Raw genomic sequence first — 16310 nt, 5'->3', positions numbered from 1 at the left:
GGAATATCAACACCTCCCACCTCCTCGGGGACAATGAGCCATTTAGTGCTCTTCCTTTGCAATTTTTACTCCTTTCATTCACTAGACTTTGCATGGAGGCACTCCTCTATGCCAGCACTGGGCACCTGAAACACCCACTCAGAGTTCTAAAGAGGATATGCCCAGGTCCAGAACGCATGGGTCAAGAGGGTAGCAGGTCTTTCAGGGGAAAAGAACCAAGAAGAGAGGCAGGACCAAAGGAGTAGGAGGACCCTTTTACTATGCAGTCCCGTGAATTCCTGAGGACAGTGACTGTCCCAGTGATCACTCTATCTCCTGGGCACAAATGCAGATGCTGCCACAGTGGGGTCAGAGCCGCTCTCCCTAGCTTTGAATCCCTTCTTTATCAGTTACAAGCCACATGTGCAAACCCCAGGCATGACAACCTACCCTCTCTGTGCCTTAGTTTCTATAAAACGGAGGTAACAGTCTCTACCTCAAGGACAGCTACTGGAGAAAGTCAGTGTCCAGCACCACTCAAGTGTTTGGGGCTGTGGTTATGAGGATCTTGTTGTAGGAGACAAGCAGGAGGTACTTGTGAGATAAAGGACTGACTATGCAATAAATATTTACCGAGCACCCAGGATGATGACGGTGATAAAGAATATCTTAAAACAGAGGTGTATACACATGAATATGTATAAGTCACCTGGGAGCTTGTTAAAGATGCAGAGCCTTAGATGACAGGCATCCCGTGCCTGTCATCAGGCCGGAAATGCTATTTTAGAAGCTAGTGTCTTCCATCCACACTCAAGGGTAACAATTGGTGGGAAAAGTAGATGCATCATACTGGGCTTCGAGTTTTCCATACCACCAACATAGTTCTTGTGGGCTTGCTGACAAGCCTTCCCCACCGTGTGTATTAACTGAATTTGACAATGGAATTTTTTAAAAAAGAAGAAGTGTATCGTGATCAATGAACAAACATTGCCATGGCAGCCCCACAGCTGTCCGCTCCCCCTGGTGCTCCCACCCCCAACAGCCTTCAATGGAGCCCCAGAAGCAGGAGGGCTGGAGAGGTCTTACAGACTCTTTTGCAAGGTTGATTACAACTCTGCATTTGCACACAAAAGTTTACAGGTGAGACAGACAGATTGTGTAGCATCAAGCTGATTGTTCTTAAGCCCCAGCTGGGCAAAGTGGACCCAATGGGGAGCAATCACAGGGTTTCTGTTCAGCTACCAGTACATGCCAAACCCCAAAGGATGAGCTGGACACCAGAAAACCCTTTTGTGGTTCATTTATGCTGTGGAGACAGTGTACGGCTAGGCTCTGGGGAGGAGAGGAAGATTCTCCCAGATGGCACCAGAGTGCTTCCCAGGTAACTGGGAAGGTGACTTTGTGCTGTCATTGGGCAAGATGAAGCCACAGGGACCAAGTCTCCTTGGTTTTCCTCATATCTGGGCACACCTGGTGTCTAATCTGCTTTCTGTTTCAGAAACACTAGGGCCAAAGCGACTTGGGGAGGAGAGGGTTTTCTTGGTTTATACCTCCATTACTAAGGGATGTCAGGGCAGGACATTAAGACAAGAACCTGGGGATGGGCAAAGAAGCAGAGAGCACAGAGGGTTGCTACACACTGGCTTGCTTCCCTTGGCATGCTCAGCTTGATTTTTTATCCAACCCAGTACATCCTGCCCAGAAAGGCACTGATCACAGGGACCTTGGCCCTCCCATATCAATCACTAAAATAAACATAAAAACAAACAAACATACCCCACATGCCAATCTGATGGAGGTATCTTCTCAATTGAGGATCCTCCTTCCCAGATAACTCTAACTTACATTGACCAAAATTAACAACAGGAACAAGCAAACTAGCCAGGATACCTACCTAGGTTACCACACTATCTTGGCCACTGATTGGGGGAGGGAGGAGTTGAGTTTGGGTTTTTTTTTTTTTTTTTTTTTTTTTTTTTTTTTTTTTTTTTTAGTGCCAGGCAGCCACAAATGAAGAACCTTCCCTTTTTCTTGCGACACTGATGATCTCATTCTTGTGCAAGCCTTTAATCCAGCCATTGATCGAAATTCCATTCGGTAGAACAGCCCATTTTATGGATGAGGATATTGGTTCTTTCCTGGCTGCCCACTTTCTCATGCACAGCCGCATTTCAAACCTGATGCTCACGCTCATGCCCCACAGCCACACGAGACTAGACTACGCTCAGACTGTCTCCAAAGGTATGTGCACTGCAGAGGAGAGGCTGATACTGTAGAGCAATGTGGAATAGGGCAGTTCTGTTTTTCCTGGAACCATTGCAGGTACTGGATGTTTTATTTCTCTCTCAACCCAATGCCAGCAACTCCCTACTCTGGTCATTCAGATGACCACCCTTTCAAAGCTCATTGAGAATGGCTTTTCAGGCTCTTCCTTATTCCCACCAGAAACAGGGTGGGTTTGGCTCGGGGTTGTAGTTTCTTAAAAGGGACATTGCTCTCCTACCCAGCAAGCAGAGCATTGAGATCCAGTGAGGATGCAGCTATTCTTCAGCCTCCAAGGCCCCTGCACCATCAGCTCCAGGAGGAGCCATGAGTAACAGCTGACAGTTGGGCAGACTCTTTAATCTTCCAGCCCTTTCTAGACAAGGCCTGTCAAAGGAAGGCCCCTTATGGCCAGAAAGTTCTTTCTAGGGAGTCAGCTCAGACAGCACAGTTGTCCCCAGAGAATCCCAGATTTAGATTGTTAGCACTTGAGGGACTTAAGAGATTATTTTCTCCAATCTCTTCCATTCACAAAGCCTAGAGAAGTGGAGTCACTTACCCCCAAGGACACAGCTAGCCAGTGCCTGGACTTGGGGGGGGGGAATCAGCGGGGCTCCGGTGTTTTTTCTGTTCTGTCCCCTCTGGCAGCTCAGGTACATTGGAGCATCATGAAACGGCATATTGCCACCTGATGAAACATCGGGGGGACTGGGGAGGCTCTACAACCATAGGACTGATCTCAGATGGGAAAGATGTTCATTTGTAAGTGGCTGATGGGGTGACAAGTGGGACGAGGACTCTGTCTTGATTTGTGGTCCAAAGTGGACCACGAAAGCAGAATGCACAAGATCTTGCCAGGGTCGGCTGGCTCTAAGGATGGGTTCTAATATACACCCAGTCACAGCTTTGACAAAAATGTCCCCTGCTGCTGGACATATAAGAGGAAGGGAAGCCAATAGGGTGGCTCCAGAGGGATCAAGCCTGGCTGAGAGACACACTCCATGTTCTTCAAGGCATCCTATAACTTTGAGAGACCACTGGTCATGGCATATGGATTCTTCTCCTGTTCCCCAAACTGGCTTCCAACTTCCACTACCCCCACTCCCCACCACCTCTGGCTCCAGACAAGCCATACCGAAACAAGGGTATCCATGAGATACCCAGGATTTGATAACTTGATAACAAGACTCAGCAGGATTCTCAGGGTTGCAGAGGAGTATTTCAGCCTTTAATGTGATGACCACAGTAGGACTCTCACAAAAGTCTGTGAATTCTCTAGAGGGAGGATCGCTCCTGGGGGTTTTAGTTAGGGTAAAAGCATGTCTACATATCTAGAAGAGAGGGGCAGGGAAACAGAAGTGGGCTTTTTCCCATCACACCTTCATGGAAACAGGGAGTGCGGGAAGATGGCTGCCTCAGGCATAGCAGTACATGCTAGTTTTCTCAACAATGACAGAAAACTAAACTAGGGAAATTAGCCATAACTGGGGGAGTGGAGGCATGAAGGGAGACAGGCACAAACAGCTGTGAGGCCTTTTTCATCACTTATGATGACATGATAGTAATTATACCTTAAATTTTGGCATAACATTTTTAGGGCGAAAACTGCTTTGCTGTGTTTTTCAAATGTGTGTGCGCTTATATGTTGCTTCCTTTTATGTACAAAACACTGTCACGCAGTATTGGATTTCATGCCTCTTATTATTGCACACATGCAGTAATATCTGCCGCGTGGAACACCGGTCACTCCACCCATCTCATGGATTATAGAAGTATCTCAACTTGCCTGTGATAGGCAAGCCAAACCTTGTTTTCTAGGTCCACAGAGAATGTTCTCTCCAACCATGCATGTGTATATGAGTGTGTGTGTGCTCGAGCACACACACACACACACACACATCTCTTTGGAAAAATCAGCTTCATGAATATGCAACTGGCATTTGAATAACTGTTTTTTTTAATGAAGATGGTGACCTTGGAAACTGTCAGAGCAAGCTTCATGTGGAGCAAGGGCATGGGGAGGGTGCAGGGGTGTTGAGCAGATGAGGAGAGCAGTACCAGAGATACCTAAGGCTAATGCTGCCCACGCCACAGCAACCCTGGACAAACATCTGTCCAACAGGGCACATGGGTTGATGTGCTCGCAACAGCCCCTCCTCCCAGTTACAGATTCCCGTAGGCCACAGCCTGCTATGGGCATCCCCTGACCTCTGTATCATATGCTCTTTCTGGATGGCAGATTGAGTCATAAAGGGATCATCAGGCTTCCAAAGGTCATGGGTAGTCTCTGAACATACGACTACCTGGACCACAGAGAGGCTCACCCCAGCAGGAAAAGACACACCCAGAGACATTTGGAAGGCTCGTTCTATGAGGGGCACCTGTACACACCCTGCAATGAATTAGGTCCATGTTTCTTGCTTTTACTACACCAATTATGGCAAAGACACACTGAGCATCCTCAGCTTTCACTGAAGACAAGAAACCAGCCCTGGCTTCCCTCAAAGGCTAGTCCTCCACCACTGCCTTCTCCAATGGCTGCCACGAACCAGGAAAAGTGGGGAAAGAGAGGTGCAGGACTCCCCAAGGACACCCAGGTGTCCACTTGGCAGCAGCTCTCTTTGGAAGCAGAATCTCAAAGGCTACCCTGCAGGGTGATAGATGGAAGAAATTCATGTCCCCTGTCCTCATTTTGAGGTCAAGGCAGGAGAATGAAGGCGGGGGCAATGTAGGAAGCAGAGGAGCCTAATGTTTATTGAGCACCTGCTCTGTTCTGACTACGGTATATACTTTATCTTCCTTAGTCTCACTTCACAGATAGAGGAAGGGAGGCTCGAAGAGACCCCCCCCTCCCAAGTCTCATGCCCAGTAAATGTGGAGTCAGGATGTACACAAAGGGTTTAATATGGTTCCAAATTTTCACCATTGAAGTCAGACCAGTTTTCTCCCGACAAACACAAACACACACACACACACACACACACACACACACACACTCACACACACACACACACAGAGAGAGAGAGAGAGAGAGAGAGAGAGAGAGAGACAGACAGACAGACAGACAGACAGACAGACAGACACACACACAATATATGAAACAGACAAAAGCACTAGACTGACTCTGCCCCTTTAATTCCACATCCTCTGAGACCCCACTTGACCCCTTAGAACTCTACTTAACACCCTTTAGAGCATGAACCCTCTGGACTCAAGTGGACCAGGACCTTTCTGGACCAGCAAGCATGCAAAGGCACATTTCGGGCCTCAGAACCAGGTGAGATTTGCTCAGGGCCCCCCAAAAAACAGACAAGGCCGTTCCTAGGCCATGCTCCCACCACAGATATCCCAGCTGGGTTGCCAAGAGTAATCACACAGCTCTCCTAAGTGCCTGCCCTCCAAGCATTACTCAACTCTACACAGCCTGCCTGTCTTCTCCTGCCCCCCCAGGAGGTCTTCTATGCACCCAAACTGCCTTAATCACAGTAAAAGAGGAAGTCTCAGTAGCCAAGGCCAAAGGATAAGACAACAGTTTGCCTTCCCTAATACTTTCACCTCATCTACCTGTGGTTCTTTACTCCTAACTACAGTCCGGACACCCAGATCCCACTGTTCAAACACTCCGTTCCCAGATTACGAGCGCTACCCCTAGTCGTGCCTATAACTGGAATCCTGAGGTACCAGAGGAGAGCCTATACTCCGTATTTGCTGTCTCAGGTTATCTCTGCTCATTGTCACCCAGCCTAATCACCCAGAGCCACTAACTGTCTTGGATACAGTCGGGGAGAGCTGCCAGGAGGCTCAGACAGTGTAAAGCATGTGTAGGCCTAAAACTTAGAAACTGTGTGGAAGTTACCAGGCCTTTTCTCTCCCACTCTTGTCCATTCTGTTCCATAGAAGGAGAAAGTTACTGCTTAACTCCTACTGAAGCTGGGATTAGGATGCTCCTCACAGGGCTAGCTGGGCTCTTGGCCTGGCTAGGTGAGCATGCAAATCCACATGCAAATCCGAATGCAAATTATATGCAAATCTGGAGCCTGCTCTTGGGTTCCTGGCCTCCTGCCATCTCTGCTGCATGCAGCTCACCCTATTCTGGTACCCTGGTTCCAATCAATGTACTACTAGGTTAGGGGCTAGGAAAACACTTTAGTAAACTAGGGGATCCTCCCTTGTAAGTCCTTCCAAGAAACACTTCTTCCAAGAATGTAGAGAAGGAGAGAACCTTCAGCCTCAGGCCTGATCACCCTGCTTGCTAGAGCTCTCTTAACAAATAAAGTCATATTTCACCAGCCAAGGCAGGGAACCAGACCAGTCACAATGATGGAATTCCTAAAGATTTGGGGGTTGGGGGGACTAAGGGCTCTTATGGTACACACCCCTTGCCAAAGGCTCCATGCCTGTGACACGCTCTAAGCATATCCTCGCTCTGTGTTTGGGGACCCCTCGCCTAACTGCTCCATGAGCAAACCGTCATCAGGCCAAAGCTGACTATTTGCGTGCCCACCTCTTCCCTCTCCGTAAGAAAAACGGCTGCTCTGGCCAGTGCCCAGCATCTGCTCAACTTCAGTACCGCCTTTGGGTTAACTGCTTACTAGCTTTTTGTGTCTAATTGAGCCCCTCGTTCTGCGGCAGAAATGTATTAAGGCAGCTGGCATTGATGCCCAGGAAAATGAGGCATCAGAAAGGTTTGCTGGGCATCATGGCATTTTTCTTCTCCTTCATGTTATTCTAGCAGCCAGGGCCCCTCTGCCCACCCTCCTCCCAGACATTCACTGGTCCCTCGCCTATCTCCCCTAAGTTGTTCTTGCCACTTCGAGATTTTAAAAACAGGCCCCTGGTAAACCCCCCTGTTTTAATTAGACACTGAACCGAATGTTAGAGATTTTCTTAATGGCCTGACAAAGGCTTTTAATTTGGTCTTCTCCAGAGAGAGGAACCCTGAGTCCCCATCCGAAAGGTTGGGGTGGGGAATGAGAAAATCAATGCAACCCATTATTTCGGCTTTTAGAAAACAGGAATTTTAGTGCCGAGGAAGCTTGTTCTTTTACACAGTAAAAATGCAAATTTGGGCAGCACAGATGCTGGCACGCTGGATGTAACAACAGAGAGAGCCTCACTGGGGTTCATCTGGTTGCCCAGACCTGGATTTGTTTTGGCAATAATAAGGCAGTTATTGGAGACTCGATAACCGATTATTAAAACACCTTTCTGGTTCAGTTCTGGGGAAACAGGCTGAGCTCAGACTTCGTCAAAAAAAAAAAAAAAAGGTATTTTGAGAGGAATGGAAATAACAGAAGCTTAAAACACATTCAATAACTGCTTAATTCCATCCAGAGGACGCTCCATCTCCTCCTGTTTTCTTCTCTGCCTGCCGCCTCCCGCTCCTCACAGATGGACGTACAAATTATTGCAAGAGGATATTGTTTTCTGTAACAGGCTGGAACATTCGCATTTACATTTTCCTTGGTGCCGCGGGGGTGACTGGCAACGGGAGAGAAATAAACCACGCCCCATCTTTCTTGCTTTCCCCACATTACGTCTTCCCCCAGCCGCCTCCACCACCCACCTACCATGCCACCCCAAGCAGAACAGGGCCCTGGGGATCAGCCTGGCACCTAAGACCCAATTAAGGCACCAAGGAAAAGATAGGCCTGTCTGGCAAGGCTGCCTGGCGCCCAACACAGATGCTGGTGCTCTAAATGGCAGGGGAGCCAAGGATCCACAGACCCAAAGGCCACCCAGGGCCTCCATACCTGGTAACTCCTGTCTACCCACAAGACCTACTAGTGGCAACTTCCTGCCTGAGTAAGAGAGGGCTCTGCCCCTCCAGCTGTTGCCCTGTGGCCTTCTGGGCCTTTCTCCACTCCCACCCCCATCTGCTCCTTCACTATCAAATAACTGGGGCTTCATTTATTAATGCAGAACTCCTGGATGGGGGCGGGTACAGTCCTGCAGGTATTTGTGAGGGAGGCTGCGGGGCTGAGAAATGGGCTGTTCCCTGGAGCAAGGTTAGGGACAAAGCAACTGAGTGTAGCCAGAGCTCTGGTCCGTGTTTCTTGCCTGACAAAATGGGAAAGGGATGGGGGTTGAAGTGAGAGCTGCGGAGAGAGAAAGCCGCTCCTCACCTTATGTATATTTAATATTAACGTAATTAAAGCTGTGAGCCAAACCAGCCTGCTAGGGTGGAGGGAAGCAGAAAGAGCCCCAAGAAAGAAAATTGGTGTGTGTGTGTGTGTGTGTGTGTGTGTGTGTGTAGGAGGCAAGCTTGTTGCTCTAAGGTGGTATGAAAAGGTCAGTTCAGGAGTTCAGAGGGCAAGGGGTCAAACAAGCTAGACCAACCTTGGTGTGTTACCCAGTGGCCCCCTTGAGCCTGAGAAAGTCCATTACTTTGCTCACCATTTGAAGCCACCCACTACCCAGCACCCGTATCTTCTGGGCAAAATCCCAGTGGACTAGGCCATCAGACTGGCTCTGACCAGGCCATAAACACAAATAAGGGCTAGCCTCCTCCTCCAACCTATTAGGTATTGCTTTTGGGCTCTGGCAGATTGCAAACTCCGGACATCCCCGGGCTTTAACAGAGGACTAGACCCCTCCTCCGGGCTCTTGGCTGTCCTTCTCCATTGCCTGGGGAGGGGGCAAGAATTATTGTTGGACCAGGCCAACCCAGGTAAATGGGGCGAAAGGAGAAGCTGCCCTCTGGGCGCGAAGGAGAAAAGTTAGAGGGTTGAGCAGGTAAAGCCGAGCGTCTGTGCTCTACAGCGCAAGGGCGCGGGAGTTCGGCCGCCTCCTCTCCCTCCCGCCATCTGCGCGCCCCGGGGCACGTCCTCTACCACAGCCTAAAAGCTCAACTGCCAGCGCGCCCAAGTCCTGATCTGGTGCCCAGATTGGTAACTATCGAAAATGACTGCCTGCCTTTTGCCAATCCCTTAGTCCCGGCTACCTCTCAGATCAGGTGCACGGAACCCCCAGGAGCAGGTCTGGACAAGCCGGACACCTGGACCCACCCCTAGCAACCTTTTCTCTCCGGGAAAGGGACACGCCCCCCAGTCTGAACACTTGTCCCCAGGTCCAGCAGGCCAAGCGCCGGAGCAGAGAGTCTCACACCTTGGGGTGCGCTACCTAAGGTGATCAGGGTGACGCAGAGAAGCAGGAGCCAGCGCCTGGGGTACGGGGGTGAGACATAGGTGAGGGTGACTCTTGGGTCTGAAGAACAAACTTGGTGTCCGAGGAAACCCCCACCTCTCGGGACCCCTAGCTCCCCCAGCCCTGCACCCAGCCAGGCGCGGATAAGCGCCATGCGGTGCGCCTGCATTTGCGCCAGGGCGGGGGTCGAGGGCGGTCGAGGGGCGCACGAAGCTACGGCGGGAGTGATCTACCCTAGGTCCGAGGACCCAAATACTAAGGGCTCCTGGATGAAGTCTCGGTCCGAGGACCACCTGGCTCGCAGGGCACCCCGGGGTCCCAGCTCCAGCAAGCCGCGGGAGCGGGCAAGGGGCTGGGGGAGGGGGCCGGGGCAGAACTGAGGCTGGGCTGCGGTGGGAAAACCAGGGGTTCCTTAGCCACCGCCCCCCACGGGCGCGCCCCTAAACGGCAGGAGCAGGGGGGCTGGCAAGCGGTCCCAGGCTGACTCTCACCCGACCCTTCTCGCGGAACCGCCCCAGCTCTCGCGCCCACTCAGCGCTATGCACCCGAGTGGGTCCAACACTAGTGGACCTGGAGCCCACCGGGCACCGCACCTTGCCTTCAGCCGCGCGCATCCCGGCCCCGCCGCCTCCACCGCCCAACCGCCGGCAGCGCGGGTCTCACCTTTGTGTAAAGAGTCCAGGAGCAGGAGGAAAGTTACCAGCCACATGCCATAAAGAGGCCCTATTCTCCGGGGAGGTGGTCCTGTGGCCGGCCGTGCGGCAGCGCCTCTCCCCCGCTCAGCGCGCTCCCAGCCGCCCGCACTCGGCGCCCCGCTCTCTCTGCTCCTCAGCCCAGCGCACGGCGGCGGCTCCTCCCTCCTCGGCTCCCCGGCTCCTGTCATCCGCGGGGCTGGGCTAGGCGGCCGCTCTCCCCGCCCACCCCCCCTCGACACCCCGGGGTGGTAAGTGCTACTCCAGACCCAGCCTGGGGTCCCTTCGCCTCACAAGCTCGGGGACAGAGATGGGGACCCTGACCAGACAGTCTCGATCCTGCTCCTCTGGTCGAGAGAGGAAAGGGGTCCCTGTAACTCACAGGCTTTGAGCCTATGGTCGTACAGAGGCGTGTGTCATACATGTGCCAAGAGTCTGCCATGTAAGGGGCAAAGGACACTGGGTTTCTCCCGGCCGGGTCATTCAGAGCTATTTCTTGCTGTTTCTTTTCGACTCAGTTTCCCTCCACGAAGGGAGAGCATGGGTGCTCTGAGTAACATCTTTGAAAACGTTTGGTACTCTACACCCCAAAGCTCAAACGTATGTGTTCCCCCAAACCCTTAGTCACTTCTGCAAGTCAGCTTCCTGGAGAAGCTGCCTCAGTCCACCCCGTACCCAGCACTGTCCAAATATGCACTAGCACCTAATACACTGTAAGCTTTTGAACGGACATTTACAATGCGCAGATAATGCCCGTTCTGTGCAGGCTTTATCCCTCCCCTCCCCGCCTCCCCAACCATCACCATCACAGCTTCACTGCCTTGCAGAAACTGGTCAAGACAAAAGTGAGGAGGGCACCACACCAGTCACCAAATGGAAGCCTGGCACTGCCGAGGTCTGAGGTGAGCACCATGGCATCCCTGACTCGGATGTGGAAGTCTGATGTAAGCAAAAGTCTTCTTTTGTCTTAATTCTCAAGTAAGAGGCCACACAGCCTCCAGAGAAGGGGTCCAGCTTACCGGGGGGTACACTAAGTGCCAGCACAGAGCTGTCTTTGTAAATAGCTGCCTATTTTGACCTGGCTTTCTGTGAGGCGTAGTAGGGAAGGTGGGGGGGGGGGCTGCGGTTCTCTCAGACTCCTCCAGATGTCTCACCCAAGTTCAGGCGAAGAACCAGGTTTTCTCATTCACGGGTTTTGCCAAAATATGTGTAACGTTTTAAACTAAAATTTGAAAGCTGTGCTTTAGGGGGAAAAAAGGTATAAGATACATAAACTGTGAAATTGCCATTTTAGCCAGTTTTAAATGTGTGTGTGTGTGTGTGTGTGTGTGTGTGTGTGTGGTGTGTACATGTTTGCGTGGGTGCAGGTGTATGTTTATGCATGTGTGTGTGGAGACACAGGTCTGCCAGGTGATTTTTCCCCCATAGATCTCTCTTCACTCTATTTTTTGAAACCGGATCGCTCACTAAACCCGGAGAGCCAAACTCAGTGCTCCATGTTCACATGGGAAGCACTTTACAAACTGAGCTATCTCTCCAGCCCCCGTGTTAACCATCTGTTAAGCTTACTACTAAGTAAAGCCCCGATGTTGTCCAACCATTGTCACACCCATGTCCAATCAAGCAGAAGCTCTTCGCCCACTGGACAGCAACGCCTCATTCTCCAGTCTCTGGAACCTCTCCCAAGTTCCTGGAACCTCCCCTCAGTCTCTAAACCCCCCTCAGTCTCTGGAACCTCCCCCCAGTCTCTGGAACCTCCCCAGTCTCTGGAACCTCCCTTCAGTCTCTGGAGCCTCCCCTAGTCTCTGGAACAATCCCTTGGTCTCCATCTTTATGCTCTTGACTAGTCAGGCTACCTCATAATGAATGGAAAGCAAAATAACCCTTTGCTCCTTTTGTGTCTGCCTTAACACATCCTTTCAAGGTTTAACCATGTTACGGCACGTGCCAGAATTTCATTCCTCTTTACGGTTGAATGGTATTCTATTGTGTGTCTATACAACATTTGTTTATTCATTCATCCATCAAGTGCACACTTGGGTTGCTTCCACTTTTGCTTCTTGTGAATATGCTATCGACACATTTGTGAGAACATCACTTTTGGATCCCCACTTTCCATTCTTTGGGGTACAGAACCAGAAGTGGGATTTCTGAGTAGTATGATAATTTTACATTTAACTTTTTGAGGAACTGCCAAACACATTCAATTTAAAAAAATTTTTAATACAGTATTTTAGGATTCTAAAGGGCTCTCACCTGTTAACCCCGCAAAAGTCTGTTAAAGTTTCCCCAGGCTCCGTTAAAACTGCTTAGGAAATTGAGGCTCACACAAGATCACCAGGCTTGAAGTATTGGGAGCAAGACCCAAATTCAGGTCCCCAGATCTCAGCAGTTGCTTGTTCTCTGCTGATCAGCCTTCCCTGGTGGTTGAACTCTGGTGTTAAGCCCAGCAATCTGAAGCACATACTCTTGGGTAGGTGGCTTATAAATGCACAGCAGAGCACAGAGGTCAGACTTCAGGGGATGTTTGATGAGACCCTGCCCAAAGCTGTGGTTTGCAGGTGGCTTACTAAGAGGAGAAGCCATACACTTGTCTGAGGTCAAACAGGAAGGAGCAGAGTTCACTTGTCTTCTTTCCTGTTCTGACTTCTGTTCCACACCACCCTAGCCTGTAGGACTTGTTCTTTCATTGTGTTCCTTCCGGCCGAAGAAGAAACTCATGAAGAAGAATCCAGTTATTTAAAGTTAAGCCTATTGACCCAGAGCACCTGGTCAGGCTGTGCCTAAAATAAACCACTAAGTCTGACGGGATGAAAGAGCTCTGTCTGCTGCAAGGGGACAAGACCAGAGAGGGCCTGAGATGACTGCACAGCTGCCTCAGCTCTGAGCCTCTGGACTAAAGGAAAAAGGGGTTTCCTCTCTTCTGCCACCTAAAGAGCTCCCTAGAACCCAAAATGTCTCCTTCATGCTGATTATATACAACCTGTGAGATACCTAAAGGATGAGGTCATTCACCATGTCTGTCCCTTGAAGAGGAAGCATCTGTACTATTCTGACATAGAGAGAAATCTAAGGGAAGGTAGGTTCAGGGACTCCTACTAGCAAAGAGACTTTCCAGTGTTGCCCTTAAGAGTGTGGCTCTGGACTCAGACTGTGTTCTCAGTCCAACCCTGCCACTTGCTGCAGAGTCCCCTGGGAAACATTTGTGTGTCAGATCCTGGAGTCCTCACCTGGAAAGTGAAGACAGCTCAGCATCTTCGGCAGGAAGTCATGTGAGAATTAACTAGGACAAGCCTGGTGGCCGGCACAGCATGGCACAAGCATTGCTGATGTCATTGGCTTTGCTCACAAAGACCTTGACTTATATGTGAGCTGTGGGGTAGAAACGGCTCTGCTCGGGGATCTAGGCTCTTGCGCCCCATTCTATGACAAGGCCATAATGAAGGAGTTGGGGACTCTGGCAAGCGGCTACAGAAATATGGACAGTGAATGCTGGTATAGGAAGGAAGGAAAGCAGGGAAGGAAGGAATGGGCAGGGGAGAACTGGGATGAGGGGATGGACAGATGGAGGGATGGAGGGACCTGGTGACGGACAGGTCTTACTTTTGGTATTGCCATTTTCTAAATTATGTTCCTCTCTTGTATTCGGGAAACACTGACAGTGACAGCTTGGTTCAAATGTGCTCACAAGTCCCCCTTTCTTCCCCTTGTATGGGGGTTCTTGCCATTCCTGAACCTTATGGAGAAACAGAGTGTAGGGGAGGAGATCCAGCTTGTTCCTTAATTCCTTCACAATCCCAAACCAGGTGGGAACCCCCACACCCACACTTAAGTCTGCACACACCAGTGAAAGAACAGACAGTTACCCAGGCAAACAGTCATTCGTACAGGTAAACATAAACACTTAACAACGGGCCCACCTGTGCTTAACTACAGCTTGAATGCAGTCCAAACTTTCATACTGGCACTTCCACACAGGCTTGAAATTTATGGGATTTGTTTCTTACAGGGACACTTAACAGCAGTGAGAAATTCCCAATGTTTTCTTGCACTGGAATTCTGAACAAAGATTAAAAAAAAAAAAAAAAAAAAAAAAAAACACTGTCAATTAAAACAGCTTCATGAAGTCACAGGGAGATTGGAGGGTGAGCTCCTTCCAATTCAGGTTAATCATGGATATTTAGGGAGTATTATTTTGCCATGTGGTATTAAGAGCAGAGCCATCGCAAGAAACAACATGTTTTTATTGTTTAAGGTAGACAATGGACTTACATATTTTGGCTACTTTTCTACAAAAATAAAGCCATGCAATTATTTCAACAAAGCCTTCATATGTGCTCAGACATTCTTGGGCAATTTTAGTATAAATATGGCTTTCATAGAAGGAATCAATACTGAACCAGGTCGATCTTAAAAACTTAACACTTGGGGTTATGTAGCTAATTTGAGATTGACCTTCGTGGCGTTTACTCATTGATTGGAAGAGGGGGAAAAGCAAGGATTTCCCTTCTCTCCATCCTGTTTGTAATAGATGTCAATGCTATGCAGAGAATCTTGGGCTAGGATCTCATGGAAGCAGCAGAGGCCTGCAGCATGCATCTCTGTGGTACTGGGCAAGTCCCTTAGTTATGTTAGACCCTGTTTCTTTACCTACAGTGAGAGGTTTGGACAAAAAGATGGAGTAAACCCATGTGTACAGGAACTTGGATCCACTCCCACAGAGTGTGTGTGTGTCCCTGCAAAATATGCTTGCTATCTAATGCAGGCAAACAGACAGAATAATATATTTTTAATCACAGATAGTCAGGAATAAACAATAATACATAAAATAAATACTAAGGTTTCCACCTTTACATTTTTTAAAATTTAGTTTACTTTATTATGAGGAGGCATGGAGATGTCGGAGAACAGTTGTCAGGAGCAGCATCTCGGCTCTCCTCCCTCCACAGGTTCTGGAGAACCAAACGCAGGTTGTCCAGCTTGCCCCGCCCCCATCTTTCTGAGACAGGATGAACTACTCAGATTCATGGACCACGGTGCCTCCATAAAGCATAGTGTGTGACACTAAACAATCCGGGTCTCTCTCCTAGAGGAAAAGGAGTCCACGAAGGACTTCTCCCATGCCCTAACAGCATCAGGTACTGTCACCCATACAGGTGGCTGAGCAAAGAGCTGGATGTGCCAAGGCTCCTCCCCTTAGGTGGGGGGCGTGTCTCCTGGGCTTATCCTGTTCAGACTCCTCCCTCAACACTGATGGTCACAGGAGTCTTAGGCCACAGAGTCACCAGGAAGCAGAGTATCCCAACTGTTTTCTGTCAGCCCCCAGCTCTGAAGCTAGCTGAGAAACCAACCCAGGGAGCCCCTATGAAGTCTGAATTCTGCAGGGTCAGTCACAATTCTCTCTAGAGTTGGGGATGGAGGGGCAGGTATCCAGACTGAGAAATAGAGAAACAGAAAGCAGAAACCCAGGCTGCACTGCTTCCCAACTTGTCTTACAGCTACATGTCACAAAATTTTACTCAACTATCTTCTACACAAAATCTCTCTGAACCTGATAGGTGTGGCGATACACACGCTTAATCCCAGTGCATAGGGGATGGAAGTGGGTGAGGTCAGAGGCAGACAGATGTCTGTGAGTTTAAGGCCAGCTTCATCTGCATAATGAGTTCCAGGACATCTAGAGCTACACAGCGAGGCCCTGTCTAAAAAACAAAACAACAACGACAAGACAAAAATGTTCTTGGGCCTCTCCAAGGGCTTACTCAGTAAAGAAACTTCTCTCCACAACAGAGTCCAAAGAATTCCACAACCAACCGAAATGAAGAATTGTAGAGCCCGGTCCCAACTGAAATATCTACAACAGAGCTCCTGAACCCAAGGCCCAGAAATAATTTTGGAAAAGTTGGAGATCCAGAAGATGAGGAGTTGGCTGTGAGATTGTGTCTCTTAGGAACATCAGAAATGACATCCAAAATAGTTGATGATTGCCTAAACAGGAGCTGAACAAAGACAGCACCAACAGATGCACTAACACAGACAGAGGAAAGGCCTCCACCCTATGCAAAGAATAACAGACAGCAGGGAAATAACAAAAGTGGGGGAAAAGGTCTTATGGTCTTCCTCAGAGAAGAGCACACCAATTGGGATCAAATACCAAAGGGCAGCAATCCCCCAAAAGAAAAAATACATACATACACACAAATATATACCATATATACACACATACATGTA

At 49.5% G+C, this 16310-nt stretch overlaps 1 protein-coding gene across 1 annotated transcript in view; it reads right to left on the bottom strand.

The window, feature by feature from the left end:
- The window catches only part of DSCAML1 (DS cell adhesion molecule like 1), a gene marked incomplete at both ends in the record, with an annotated part of 302088 nt that extends 291818 nt beyond the window's left edge, over window positions 1–10270 (bottom strand). Inside the window, one exon of the mRNA XM_080930658.1 lies at window positions 10051–10270. Within this exon, the coding sequence (XP_080786784.1) occupies window positions 10051–10270 (220 nt within the window). The remainder of the gene's footprint in view (window positions 1–10050) is intronic.
- Window positions 10271–16310: the final 6040 nt, after the last annotated feature.

Source organism: Micromys minutus, assembly GCF_963924665.1.
Source record: "Micromys minutus genome assembly, chromosome: 16".
Taxonomy (NCBI): domain Eukaryota; kingdom Metazoa; phylum Chordata; class Mammalia; order Rodentia; family Muridae; genus Micromys; species Micromys minutus.
The sequence above is the reverse complement of the archived record's forward strand: the minus strand, read 5'-3'. Positions and strand labels throughout refer to the sequence as shown.